We start from the raw sequence: 14,442 nt of genomic DNA, 5'->3' as shown, positions 1-14,442 counted from the left end.
GGAAGGGGGGGAGGTTGGGGTCAAGCCCCTCCTGACGATGGCTGATGTGAGACGGTCATGAAACGGGCATGGGGTTGGGGATCTGGACTCTGGAGCAAGTCGATCGCCGCCGCTTGGACGCCATCATGACAAATTCTCGCTCTCACTTGTGCCATTTGGTCGAGGGAAAAGCGGTTGATTGTTTTCTCACCCCGCCAGAACCCCACTGCCTGGTCTGGCAGTGGAGTTTGTGCTTCATCATCCCCAACTCAATACCTATCCACACGATCATCAGGTGTTTGTCGTGGATCCTACCAAGCAAAGTCAAGACTCTCAGAAAGATAGATGAAACGCTATACATGACCCTAGACGGTGTAATAATCACTGGGTGCAATTGTCTTTGGCTTTCTGTCATCTTCATCACGGTATTTGTTTGTATGGGTAGGAGTTAAGACTGGGGGGACTCAAGTCTGTCGGAGAATTTATGGAACAAGACCAGCCCCTGGCACTCTTCACATCCACTTTTTTTTGTCGAATCGTCTGATGTCAGCCATAAGCAACAGCTCCCCAAAACGAATTCCGACGCGTATTGTCTCTCTGACCGATTTACCAGGGAGGCCAACCACCTTTGCTAATCATGGAGTTAAGGTATTCTCAACCGAAGTCGATCATGTACAATAGAAGCCATTTGAGAGAAGAATATAAAACAGTTGATTGCTGTTAGGAGCTGTACTATAACACGGCAGAGTACGCGGTAAAGGAAGGATCGCTCTGAGTGGTCTCTTTCCCAGCCAAGCAGGACCATGGCATTCTGCGACAAGGACGGCCAAATGTGCGTCCATGTGTCGGTAGGTAGGTAAGTAGGCACGGTGCCTGCGTAGCTGCCTGTATGTAGGAGCGGGTAGTGAATGACGGGGCCTTCGATGGTGTGCAGCAGTACTGCGTAATGAGGGAGCGGAGGAATACACCTTGGACGAGTCGGAGTTCGGGGTCGGGTTCTTCAACTTGCCTTGCCTGAAAAGCAGGAGTGCCGCCCAGAGAATACCATAACGGCCGTGCTCCGCCACTGCATGTGCGTGTCTCGCCCATGCCCATCGTAGGGTCCTTGCCTCGCTCGTCCTTGATCCTCATGTTTTAATTTCTATTCTTTCCCACTCTTTCCCTTCTCGAAGTGCATGTTGCCCTGTTGCCCTGTTCTTGACCTCGATCCTTTCGTTGTTCAGCCCTATCAGCCCAAAAATTTGTGGCGTCTCGTTCCCTTGATCGGATCTAACCAAGCCGGTTGCTTGCTAGGTGGAGGCTCAAAAAGACCCTTGCCTCCTGCTGATAAATGCCAATACCCGCTCAAGAAGTCACCATTAGCCAACCATCTCTCGACTCGATACTCCCCCCCCCATCGAAGCGAGCTAAAATACCGACGAATCCATACAACGTAGAGTCAGCATGTAAAGGACGGTCACCGCCTGTAATAATAGCTACCTAACTCGTCCAACTCGTCCGCGACTTTTATTCTCGACCCGACCTTCTGCCGCTACCTCCGATCGCCAACATCGACTGCCGACTGCCCAACTGCCCCTCTGCAGCTGCCATTGCCTATCCCGACGGTTCCGGTTGCGATAGTAGATTATCACTACGACACCACAGCCATGGATCACTTACACGCTGGCTTCCAAATGCCAGCTGTGGGCGGTCCTCCGCCGTTAATGAATCAACCGCCCCAGATCTTCGGTGGCTACGCGGATCATGGATTGCAGCTTCACCAACTGCCGCCAGAGTTGACAGCGCAAATGTTTGGAGATCCCGGGTCGTTCCTCGACGATGCGAATGAGGCCAAGAGGAGGAGGATTGCAAGAGTGAGTCGGCTTCCATCGCGCAGTCCGGCGCATCAAAGGGCTGCTCCATCACTAACACTTCCGCCCCTCCCGGCCAGGCTTGCGACATGTGCAGGAAGAAGAAGATCAAGTGCGACGGCAAGCTCCCGGCTTGCACACATTGCATCAATTACAAAACCGACTGCGTCTTCACCCAGGTCGAGAAGAAGCGCAATCCTCCCAAGGGGTACGTCGTCCCACCACCCGTCGCTGCCCGCAGGTGAACCGGGCCGAACTCAGCTTACCGTATTGCATCTAGGGCCAAGTACATAGAGGGTCTCGAAAATCGACTGGGTCGCATGGAGAGCTTGCTGCGACTCTCCGGTAAGGCTACACTACAGCGCCTTGCACCTTTTGTCTTCCCGGCTTTCCTGGGTGTGACAATGCCTCGGCTAACAATACCTGGCATATAGGTCTCCTCGGCGAAGACGACAACGGCGCAACTGACCTTGGCACACTGGAGAAGAAGCTTGCGGAAAAGCAACAGTCAAGACAAGCCTCACAGGCAGTCTCGAACCCGACCTCTCCGTCACAAACCGCCTCCGGCCAGGACGGAGCCGACTCGACTCCCCGCAGCTCCCTGACATCCCCAGAGCCAGCCAAGGATAAGGACCATCACAACGAGAAGAGGAAATCTCTGACGCCCGACGGCGGAAAGGAGAATGAAGAGGAGGTGGAGGCATTGTCGGAGATGATGTGCTCGTTGGTGACTAACAACTCGGGGGAGACGAGATATATCGGTACGTCGGGAGCCCAAAGACTCTTCCGGATACGATGGTTTCGGCATCTAACGTAAATTCCAGGCTCATCTTCTGGGTTCTCCATCTTCTCGCCCAAGGGAATACAGTGGGTGAATGAGAAAACCGGCGACAGCTCTTTCCAGCAGATGATTTCCGACGTCTCCATCGATGACCATAAGTGGACAGCATGGAAACCCGAGGTTTTCGAAGACCTGTTTCGGCGTCCGGTCTTCAGGCCATTGCCAAGCAAGCCCGAGGCAATGTCGCTGCTCAAGGACTACTTCGAGAACTTTAACTGCATGTTCCCGCTGTTTCACCAGCCCACCTTCATGCACCTTGTGGAGAGGCAGTATTCCAAGGACCCCTACGAGGGATCTGGATGGTGGGCAAGTCTCAACGTCGCATTCGCTATCGCCTATCGACTTCGGGTGATGAGTAACCTGGTGCCACAGGAGGAGGACCAGAAGGCGTGGGACTACCTGAAGAACGCGATGGGCGTCTTTTCCGAATTGACGATGCGTAACACGGATTTGCTGAGCGTGCAGGCGCTACTAGGCATTGCTCTGTTCATGCAGGGCACGCCAAACCCGCAACCTTCGTTTCTCCTCATTGCTGCCGCCATCCGACTCTCCCACAGCATCGGACTCCACAAGCGCGGAACGGGGTTCAACCTCAATCCCATCGAGATCGAGCAACGCAAGAGAGTCTTCTGGATCGCCTACATGCTGGACAAGGACTTGTGCCTGCGGTCGGGTCGGCCGCCGGCGCAGGACGACGACGACATGAATGTGGATCTTCCAGATGCTGACCCCGCGGACAATATCGGAAACATCCCGCTAGACGACGGGAAGGGCAAGATGAACCTATTCAGGGTCATGTGTGAGATTGCCATCATCGAAAGCAAAGTCTATAAGCGACTCTACTCGACAAAGGCTACCAAGCAGTCCGTTGGTGAGCTTCTGAACACCATTGGAGAGCTGGACCAGGAGCTCGAGAATTGGAAGGACAGCATACCCATCGACTTCCGGCCAGAGCACGAGATCAAGGCTTCGCATACGCCCCTTATCCTTCACATTGTCATGCTTCATCTTACGTACTACAACTGTCTGACCACGGTCCATCGGATGTCGATTCATCACGGGTATTGGACTAGCCGACTGTCGAACTATGCCATTCAGGGCCTGAATGCGAAGCCCCTGAATCCCAGAATATTTTCATCTGCGGCCCTTTGCACGTCCGCCGCGAGAGCCTCCATCTCGCTGCTCAAGTATATCCCTCAAGGGGATTTCTCTTGCGTTTGGTAAACTGCCCCTTCCCCCACACCCCCAACGAACCCCATTAAAGCTTGAGTTACTGATAATCGAGCAGGCTGATTCTCTACTTCCCTGTCACGGCACTGGTGACATTGTTCGGCAACATTCTTCAGAATCCCCTAGATCCGAGGGCCAGATCTGATACTCGCCTCATGAATCTGGTGGTCAATTTCCTGTCCATGCTAGGCCAGGAAGCTGAGACCGGTGGTGTCCACCGAATGCTGGGCGTCTGCTCCGAGTTTGAGAGGATAGCCAAGGTAGTGATTGACAAAGCCGAGAAGGATAACACATTGAGGCGGAAGAGGAAGGGCCCTGATCCGTCATCGACGACGACGTCAGCAGCGGCGGCGGCGGCGGCAAGGGCGGCGGCGACGTCGGCGTCGGCAGCTGCAACACCGCAACCGTCTTCGTCGGCGCCTTCGCAGACGTCTCGGCCAGCGACAGCGTGTTCGTCAACGCCGCAGCCGAGTCACAGCCAGGTGAACGGGCACCTCTCGCCGTCGCTGAAGCACCAAGCAGCCCTGCAGAACGGGTATAGTCCCATGACGACGACAATGAGCCAGCATTCATCACCGGCCATGGCACCCTCTGGCTGGCACTCCGACTTGGCCGGGGGCAACGCCATGGAGGGCATGGAGGGCGCACACTTCCCCTCCTTCGCAGACCTCACTGGCTTCGGTTCCATCGGCAACATGAACCCTGCTGCTCCCACGGCGTCGGGCAGGCTGCACAGTCCGGCCCTGGGCGGCGCCAACGGCTTATTCACGCAGCCCATGCTCGCGCCCGACGTGTTCACCTTGCCCATGACGCTGGACTGGGACTGGGCGGAACTGAGCGGCGGCGCCTATCCGAGCGTCGAGAATGGAAATTTTGGGGAGGGGCCTCGTGGGAGGTAGTACCTTGTTCCACGGGGATGCCGGGTTTGGTTGGACCCGGCGGAGAAGGCTTGATAGCCAGACGGCCATGGAGAAAGAAGGGCGCGGATGCCCATCGAATTTGTCTGAGTACGTGACGTGTTGTGGGTGGCCTGGCCTGGCCTAGTGAAAGCACATCTTGTGCTGGGTAGGCCTGGGGCTGTTTGTTTTCTTGGTTGGGAACAGCGCACTTTTTATTTTTGGGATTTGCAATCTGCATATCGGGTGGGGGGTGGGGGGGGGCCTTTTCTATATTTGCATTTTACCACCGTCTCTACTCCCTCTGGAGATATTTCCTTACGGAGGAAACGCGCACATTTTATTTTCTGGGGCCAACAAAAAGGGGGGAGCACAAAAGCAAAAACCTGTCAGTCTATGATGAGGGCCTTGCTCGTTCCGTGCGGTCGGTATCCGATATAGTTCTGTAATTGTAAGTATAGCTATGTGTCCAGGGATATAATGGCCTCTGATGTGTCTAGTTAGCATCCAAGATATCTGTCCATCTATATAATAGTATTTGATATGAACACATTGACCACTTGTGTGTCTTCCCTTTGCGGGAGAAAGACACCTAAACAAGTTGCTATAATAGGAACCTGGGTAAGGCTGGGTATGAACGTCGGCCTCATCTATTTTTGGCGTCGTCGTCTGGCGATCCTGCCCACTCACACATCATCCCTTGACGATCCTCCTGTTCTCGACAAGGGGGAGCACAGGACAGTATCTAGTTCAAACTAGGTATATATACCTTGAGTGACGGATCTCGTGCTGTTAGGAAGCGATTAGGAAGACTTGGCGACTTGGAACGGCTGGAATTCTGAGGCCAGCCGGTACTGAGCGTTCTTTGGGAATATTATATAGTCATCAGGTAGGACTATCTACTTGCCTAGGTATAAGAAGAGTTACTATCCCGGCATATCGTTGCAAATGCAGATCCGATGGTCTCTGTCTCTCTCAGCGTACCCAACAAGCTGTGAAGAACTAATCTGGCTCCTCCGCTGTCGCCTTAGGATTCATTAGGGCACCTGTTCTCAAAACCAGAGCTCCAGTCAAAATATCCGTATATTGCTGCCTGTCTTCGTCACAGCATATCTCATCCGCTAGACATTGAGTGGAGCTCCTCCATATCTCAGTCAATACCGGGTTAGAAAGACGGGAGCAACGACAAATTATCGCCGATATGGCCGGCTTTGGTTGACGTGATCAGCTACCTGCCTGTTAAGAAATCGGTATCACGTGGCTACAACTAAGCCACTTTTGGTTAGCTTCAACCCTTAGCCTGCATCTTCTCTTCGCCGCATCCATCAAATAGATTTCTCTGCTTCGTACGATTGAGCTGCACGACTTCGACATTCGACGGAGCACGCCCGAGTGCCCTCATTGTTTCTAAAAAGGTTGCAGGACAAACCTACGACATATGTGCATGGCCGCAGCTACAACTTCCTCAATGACATAGCGCGGCTTCCTCGGCCGTCTTCTCTCGTCTTCCTCCTCAACCGCTAGTTCCGTCGTATCCCGGGACCACAAATCGAAGCATGGCGACACTTCTGCGACCGTCTACGCGACGGCTCGCGCAGCTCGCGAGGCTGTCCCTCAATTCCGGTTCGGGGCCCACGTATCGAATAGCTCGGCCGTCGAAGTTCCCCGTGTCCCTGTGCTCGCGCCAACTACCGCGCTTCTACTCTTCGGAATCGCCTCGTCGACCGGACAAGGACGACAATTCGACACCAGAGAAGGACGATGCGGCCAAAAAAAGTGGCAAGGACTTGTCTGGACAGGAGAATAAGGAGACACCCCCAAGCAAACAGCCCGAAGATGGCAAGGTGAACGCCTCGGGCCAGGAGGAAGAGCTGCACCCTCTTCCGCAAGGTTGGGTTCGCTTGACCGAGGAGGAGCTCAAGCAAATGTCCAAGATGATGGAGCTGCTTCCCGAGTCCCAGAGGGCCGCCATTGCGGATGTTCTCAAGGAGGTAAAGCTCACTGGCTCGCCTCAAGAACTGCGGGATCTGTTGGCCAAACACAAGGGACAAGGCCTCAGTATTGCCGACATGATGAAAGCGGTTCGGCTGGCCTACAAGATGGCGGACAAGCTCTCGCGCGACAAGGTCTCGGCGGGCAAGCCAAACACCACATTCGACTCAAACGCTCCGGACCAACAGCAGAATCGCGAGAAAGCCCAGGGTCAGAAACAGGAAGGCCAGCAGGGAGAGTCCAAGCAAGGCGGGCCTAAGGACGGCAAGGGCTCCAAAAAGGGGCCCCAACCACGTGTCATCGACCTGAGCGAGGCCATAACTTGGGCTGTCGGCGCTGCAATCCTCTATCCTTTCTATAAGATGATCTTCCCCGGTGAGGTCTCCCGCGAGATCACCTGGGAGGAGCTGCGAAAGAACTTCCTGGAGAGAGGCCTCGTCGAGAAGTTTGTCGTCATCAAGGACCGTGTCAGGGTCGAGCTCAACCGCGAGGCGACCCAGTCCATGTACCCCGACTCCGTGGCCGCGAACCCCAACTTCTATTATTATTTCTCGATTGGCTCCGTCGAGTCCTTTGAGCGGAAACTTGAAGATGCTCAGAGGGAACTCGATATTCCGTCGTCCGAGAGGATTCCTGTGAGCTACGCTCGGGAGGGCATGCTTACCAACGCGATCTTGGCATTCGGCCCCACTCTTGTCCTGGTTGGTCTGCTGTTCTACCTCTCCCGTAGAGCCGGAGGAGGCGCTGGAGGCTCCAGCGGGATGTTCGGCTTTGGAAAGAGCAAGGCAAAGATGTTCAACCAAGAGACGGCTGTCAAGGTCAAATTCTCCGATGTTGCAGGCATGGACGAGGCCAAGGTTGAGATCATGGAGTTCGTCAGCTTCCTGAAGTCTCCAGAGAAGTTCCAGAGACTTGGAGCCAAGATCCCGCGCGGAGCTATCCTGTCCGGCCCTCCCGGTACAGGTAAAACGCTGCTTGCAAAGGCGACTGCCGGCGAATCCCAGGTTCCCTTCTTCACCGTCAGCGGCTCTGAGTTCGTGGAGATGTTTGTCGGAGTCGGCGCGTCGCGAGTTCGAGACTTGTTTTCCACTGCACGGAAGAACGCCCCTTGCATTATCTTCATCGACGAGATCGACGCCATTGGCAAGTCTCGAGGAGAAGGCAACCGGTTTGGTGGCGGCAACGACGAGCGGGAGGCTACCCTCAACCAGATCCTCACCGAGATGGACGGCTTCAACACGAGCGAGCAAGTGGTCGTGTTGGCTGGCACAAATAGACCCGACACACTCGACAAGGCTCTGATGCGGCCCGGCCGTTTCGACAGGCATATCCACATCGACCGACCGACAATGAAGGGACGCGAGGATATCTTCAGGGTGCATCTTGGCAAGATCGTCACGCATGAGGACATGGACTATCTCACTGGCCGGCTGGCTGCCCTGACCCCTGGATTTGCAGGTGCTGACATTGCCAATGCCGTTAACGAGGCCGCCTTGATTGGTAAGTCATTCCAGCGTTCAAACAGCCTCCGGTGTCTGTACTAACATCCTTTAGCTGCCCGAGCCAATGCCCAGAGTGTCGAGATGATCCATTTCGAGCAAGCCATCGAACGTGTTGTTGGAGGTCTCGAGCGCAAGTCCTTGGTGCTCAGCCCCGAAGAGAAGAAGACCGTTGCCTACCACGAAGCCGGCCATGCCATCTGTGGCTGGTACTTCCAGTGGGCTGACCCGCTGCTCAAGGTTTCCATTATTCCCCGTGGCCAGGGCGCGTTGGGTTATGCTCAGTATCTGCCAAGTGGAGATGCCTATCTCATGAACGTCAACCAGCTGATGGACCGCATGGCCATGACCCTCGGCGGCCGAGTGTCCGAGGAACTGCACTTCCCCACCGTCACAACGGGCGCCAGCGACGACTTCAAGAAGGTCACGAGGATGGCTACCACCATGGTGACGGAGTGGGGCATGTCGGAGAAACTTGGCCCCTTGCACTTCCAGAACGACAAGAACCAGCTTCACAAGCCGTTTGCCGAATCCACCGCACAAACCATTGATTCCGAGGTCCGCAGGATCGTGGATGAGGCGTACAAGCAGTGCAAGGACATGCTGGTGGAGAGGAAGAAGGAGATTGGCATCGTTGCCGAGGAGCTATTGCGGAAGGAAGTCCTCTCCCGAGACGACCTCGTAAGGCTTCTGGGGCCGCGGCCTTTCCCGGAAAACCGGGAGTTCACCAAGTACTTCGACAACAGGCAGGGAAAGAGCGCGCCGCCTCCGTTCCCGACCGAAAACACGGACAGCCCACCAGACAGCCCACCGAGCGACCCGCAGCCGTCTCTATATGAGCGGCACGATAGGTAGATGGGAGAAGTTCTGAATGGGGGGTTGGACGAGCACAGCGTTTGGGGCAGCATTTGAACCTCATCCGTACTTCCCCCCATCGCTACACCCAACCCACTCTCAACTCAAACCTTGTACATGTTGATACAATGAAAACGGGGCATTGCTGGAAAGCTTGTGTATTTTAAACCGGCTGTGCGCGACGGGGGATTGGGTTAGAAGCATCGGCTGTCTTTTGCATGAATAGATGGGCGGATACGGCAGCCAGGGCTTGCTGAATAGGGAGGAAGGGGGATGGCCTTGTTGTGACAGATTTGGGCAACCAGGATTCTGAACGGCCGGAACCTCGCAAGCGGGTGCTATTAGGCGCCGTCCGTCCCAAGCTTCGATGTGTAAGATATTTACTTTGTCCCTTGACGAGATCTCCTCCGAATTATATACTTCCAGTGCAGGCTGCCTATCACTTTCTTGACGCATTATTGGTGATAAAAGATGCAAGCCTGAAAACACACCGGCCGTGTCCGGCGTGGAGTGAGGTGCTCCCGTCCCTCCCAGTCCCCACCCCGAAGTTCCGGCTGGGCTGACATCATTGGATGGCCGAACGGGAAGGGTGCATTTGCGGCTCCACAAAAATAGCACCAAGCCTACCATGTCATTCAACCAAGAGTTTGCAGACCCACATTAACTGTCCGTATCTCTGAAGAAGGGAATATCAGAGGAAATAGACAGCCGCCAGGTGCTGCCTTTCATTTTTTACGTTTGCCTCTGCCGGACCGGTTGAATATGCCAGTCTCACCGCATCTCCCCTTCCATTGACCGAACCTACCCCCTTTTCCCGTCGAGAAAACTAGTAGAATCGAAAGCTACGCGACTTTTTTGTGCCACCGGGAGGTGGTCATGGTCTAGAGTCTAGACCCATTTTCTCTCGACGTGACTGGTTTCTGCCGATCATTCCGTGCCACCTATCGCAAGAACAGCGAGTGCGGCTATACGGGCATCCAATCCACACAGAAAATGTCTTCGCCGGCAACGGGGACGGCCCCCGCCCCCGCCGCCCCCGCCGCCCCGGGCCCCGCCGGGATCGGCGTGGATGCCGAGCACGAGGCCCGGACGAGGATGCGGTTCAAGCACTGGGCCTCCACATTCGCCAGCCGGCACAGCCTGCCCCGCCGGCGCCAGCCCCGCCACCACTCTGCGGCCCGCACTGGCAGTGGCAGTGCCGCCGGGCAGCGGCCGCCGCGCGCGCCGAGGTGGTGGAAGATCCGCCTCTTCCGCGGCATGGTCAACGACGTCCGGCGCAGGGCCCCTTACTACTGGAGCGACTGGAGCGATGCCTGGGACTACCGGGTCGTCCCTGCGACCGTGTATATGTACTTTGCCAAGTATGTAGCTCTGGTTGTTGGACGACGTTTGAACTTCTTCGTCTCCCTTCCCCCCGTTCTTCGTCTCTCAAGCCAATTCGGTTTTTTGATTGGACATTTGCTATGCTAGCTTTCATTTGCCATTGGATTAGTGATCCGCACTGGCATGAGACGATCACCACTAACATGAACGGCCAGTATTCTCCCAGCTCTGGCATTCTCCCTCGACATGTTTACGAAGACGCATATGCAGTACGGCGTAAATGAAGTCCTGCTGTCTTCCGTTCTGGGGGCCGTGGTCTTTTCTGTCCTTGCCTGTCAGCCGCTGGTGATTGTAGGAGTGACGGGTCCCATTACTGTTTTCAACTAGTAAGTCGACGGTTCGCAACTCCCATCGCCCCCTCGCTAAGAGGCCTGCTTAGTACGGTCTACGATATCATGAAACCTACGGGAACCAACTTTCTAGCCTTCATGTGCTGGATTGGGCTGTAAGTCTTGTCGGGGTCGCATTGGTCCACCAGGTCTGACACACGGCGCTAGGTGGTCGGTTCTCTTACACTGGCTCCTCGCCATCACCAACTCGTGCAACTGGCTCCGCTACGTGACCAGGTTCCCCTGCGACATCTTCGGCTTCTACGTGGCCTTCATCTACCTGCAGAAGGGGATCCAGGTCCTCGAGCGGCTGGGCGACGGCGAGTCCTTCTACCTGTCCATCGTGGTCGCGCTCCTCGTCTTCGTGGTGGCGTACGTCTGCAGCGAGCTCGGGCGCGGCAGCCTGTTCCGGCACAGCGTGCGCGTGTTCCTCAAGGACTACGGCACGCCGCTAACCGTCGTCTTCTTCACGGGCTTCGTGCACATCGGCCGCATGAGGAACGTGCCGCTCGAGACCCTGCCGACGAGCACCTCCTTCCTCCCGACCGTCGACCGCGGCTGGCTGGTCGACTTCTGGAACATCAGCGTCGTCGACGTGTTTCTCGCCCTGCCCTTCGCCGTGCTGCTGACCATTTTGTTCTGGTTCGATCACAACGGTATGAAGTCCCGGCTAATCAGCCCAAAGCATCAATCTTGGAACCCTTACTTATTCAACTCCTCTCCAGTATCCTCCCTCATCGCCCAAGGCACCGAATTCCCCCTCACCAAGCCCGCCGGCTTCCACTGGGACCTCTTCCTCCTAGGCCTAACCACCGGCGTAGCCGGCCTCCTCGGCCTCCCCTTCCCCAACGGCCTCATCCCGCAGGCCCCCTTCCACACCGAATCCCTCTGCGTGACCACGACCACCACGGCAGCAACAGCCGACGACGGCAAGGTCCACCCGACGGGTCCGCGCGCCACGCGCGTCGTCGAGCAGCGCGTCAGCAACCTGGCACAGGGCCTGCTGACGCTCGGCACGATGACGGGCCCGCTCCTCGTCGTGCTCCACCTGATCCCGCAGGGCGTGCTGGCGGGCCTCTTCTTCATCATGGGCTTCCAGGCTCTCGAGGCCAACGGCATCACCGCCAAGCTGCTCTTCCTCGCCCGTGACGCCGCCGTCTTCGGGCCCTCCACGGGCCAGAACAACAACGACCAGCTGGCGCAGCTGCCCCGCCGCCGCCGCAGGAGGGTGGTCTGGGCGTTTGTGGCGCTCGAGCTGGTCGGGTTCGGCGCCACGTTTGCTATCACCCAGACCGTTGCGGCTGTCGGGTTCCCCGTGTTCATCCTCGCCTTGATACCCGTCCGCGCGGCGCTCCTGCCCCGCTGGTTCGACCCGCTCGAGCTCGCTGCCCTCGACGGGCCGACCGCGAGCCCGTTTACCATGGAGAGTGTGGGGGGGTCGTATGGCGGCGGGGAGGAGGAGGATCAGGACGGGGAGGAGGGGGGGAGCGTCATCGATGCGCCTGACGGGTCTGGGTCGGGGAACGATTCTGGGGAGACGGGGGAGGGGGGCAACGGGAAGGGAAAGGGCAAGGGCGGTCTGTTCCGGAGCGACGAGGAGCTGGCAGAACTTGGGGAGGGATTCCCGGCGGGGATGACGAGGCGCAGGGGGAGTGCCATCGGGAGGGGCGAGGGCGGCGGCGAGGTCGTCGAGATGGCGCGCTTGGGCGCCAATAGGCGGAGTAGTGGGCACGCTGGTCGGGCTGGCGTGTGAGGTTCGCTTGGTCGGCTGGGCCGGAGGGAGGGAGGGAGAGACGATGGGTAGATGGGTCTGGGGCCATCGAAGGCTTGGAAAGGTCGGTGTCGTAGAGGGGTAGATAGATGCCTGTAGAGGTCAGTTGCATTGGTTGAGGTCCACCTGCGGTCAGGGAGGAGCAGTCGCGAGTTCATCGGCGACGTCTGATCGGGCGACATGAGAGCAAGGCGGTTTAGAGGATCAAGTATAGAAAGAAAGAGGTGTTCAAATAGAACATATTATCCTATCGAGCCTTGCGAGACTCCCAAGTGCGAGATACAGCAGGCCATTTACTTGGCCGGGCTTTTTCGCCTCGTACGGTGCTTCGAATGCCCTCAGCAGCCTCTGGGACACGAGACGTTTCACGGCCAGGACCGGGCAAGGGGCAAGTGCCAACGGACGACGAGCTACGGGGCGCTGCTTGTTAAAGAAGCATCGCAGGGGAAGCTAATCATCTTAATCATCTATGGTCTTACGATTGCAATAAGTTCCCGAGATGACCTCGGCGTGCTCCTACCTGCTGTTCGCTGTGCAAGGGTGATTTGATCATGATGATCCTTCATCTCCAACAGGAGAGGCGAGCATTTCTTTTACCCCCACCGTCACAACAGACGGGCGCTGGCACAGAGTTAATTTGCGCCTGGTAATGAATGTTTGATTAACCCGGATAGGCCAACTTCGTCTACGAGAGTCACCTTAGATAAAAAAAAAGGCAGGATTTGTTGGTCTGTTGGTGGCGATACCGCCAGTCTGGAGTGTGTGGAGTCATTGCTGAAGCTATCTTGGGACGGACAGAAAATCATAAAAAGGGGCTCCATCACCTTCCTGCCGGCCAACCTGTTGGTTGTAGAAGGGAAGATGCCTCGCTGCTGGTGATGCTTTGCCACTATCTCGGGTTCGGCGGGGGCCCTCAGCCATCCCAGTGGCAGCAGCGGCTGCTAGAAAAATGGCCAAAGGCTGCCGAGCAGGATACAGCCCCCTCTATCGTCCTACAGCGAGCTGCCGTCCTTGGAAGCGAGCGATTGTCTCGGATAAGCTTGGCCCTGAGCCGATGCTAGGTATAGGCCTTGGGGTGGATTTCAGATGCCGTCGCTCCCTTTTCGATCTGCCACTCTGCCAGCCGATCGAGAAAAGGCAATCCTTGGTGCTGGCGACGAAATATGTCGTCACGGTGGGGTTTGTAACACTGAGAAGCGGCAGCAGAGCTTGTTAGCAACCACGGATGCCTAGGAAGAACCGAGTCTTGGCTCGAGAATCCTTGGTTGGCGGCCCAGCTCAGTTGCCTGCTCGTCCGGCCAGAATGACCTCCCCGCCACTCTGGAGCATAGAGGAGCGGGCCCCTGCTATGCTCGTCCTGCCTCGGTCTCGGTCTGACGGCAGGTAGTGAAATACGCTACAGGTGCTCGACCCCAGAGCTCGTAGCGTCTCTACAAAGCCGAGCATATCCACAGACCTCGACCACGCCGGTATGTAGACCACCACCTCCTTGTAGGTCCTACGGCCCCTCGTCCCGCCACTCGCGGCGGCAGCAGGGGAAGGGGAAGGACACGATAACAGGCGACAGCAGGCAAACACGGCTGAATGGATGACTCCAAGTGATAAATGACTCTCAGACCCGGGTATGCCGCAGGCCGGCTCGCACAACTTGCACAAGAGGTGGCTAGGCGAGCAGAGTCTATCGACTCTGACATGAAATCGGGGGGGGGGGGGGGGGGGGTCAAATGCCACCCACCATGGCGCACCCCATGCAACCACGGGATGTGTTCGATATTGCGCCAATTCGACACAACCTTTCCCAAGTAAAGAGCGGCCGT

At 56.7% G+C, this 14,442-nt stretch overlaps 2 protein-coding genes across 2 annotated transcripts; both read left to right on the top strand.

Moving 5' to 3' along the window:
• Positions 1–1,625: 1,625 nt before the first annotated feature.
• QBC33DRAFT_576111 (6c6d08f8-8b27-48d1-a5e9-ee3a8a61eadc) lies at positions 1,626–9,142 on the top strand (the record flags this gene model as incomplete). The annotated part of the gene is made up of 9 exons (XM_060430881.1): positions 1,626–1,832; positions 1,910–2,037; positions 2,110–2,174; positions 2,264–2,590; positions 2,654–3,890; positions 3,959–4,788; positions 6,444–6,572; positions 6,633–8,288; positions 8,343–9,142. The coding sequence occupies 9 exons, from the start codon at positions 1,626–1,628 to the stop codon at positions 9,140–9,142; spliced, it is 5,379 nt and encodes a 1,792-aa protein (XP_060286604.1).
• Positions 9,143–9,816: 674 nt separating this feature from the next.
• On the top strand, positions 9,817–12,970 carry QBC33DRAFT_485941 (HCO3 transporter family-domain-containing protein). Its single transcript, XM_060425411.1, has 5 exons — positions 9,817–10,503; positions 10,681–10,851; positions 10,905–10,970; positions 11,023–11,510; positions 11,580–12,970. The coding sequence occupies exons 1-5, from the start codon at positions 10,136–10,138 to the stop codon at positions 12,605–12,607; spliced, it is 2,121 nt and encodes a 706-aa protein (XP_060286603.1). The 5' UTR covers positions 9,817–10,135; the 3' UTR covers positions 12,608–12,970.
• The last annotated feature ends 1,472 nt before the right edge of the window (positions 12,971–14,442 follow it).

The sequence above is a fragment of the Phialemonium atrogriseum genome (genome assembly GCF_030411735.1).
Source record: "Phialemonium atrogriseum strain 8032-3 unplaced genomic scaffold QBC33scaffold_4, whole genome shotgun sequence".
NCBI classification, from domain to species: Eukaryota; Fungi; Ascomycota; class Sordariomycetes; order Cephalothecales; family Cephalothecaceae; genus Phialemonium; species Phialemonium atrogriseum.
The sequence above is the reverse complement of the archived record's forward strand: the minus strand, read 5'-3'. Positions and strand labels throughout refer to the sequence as shown.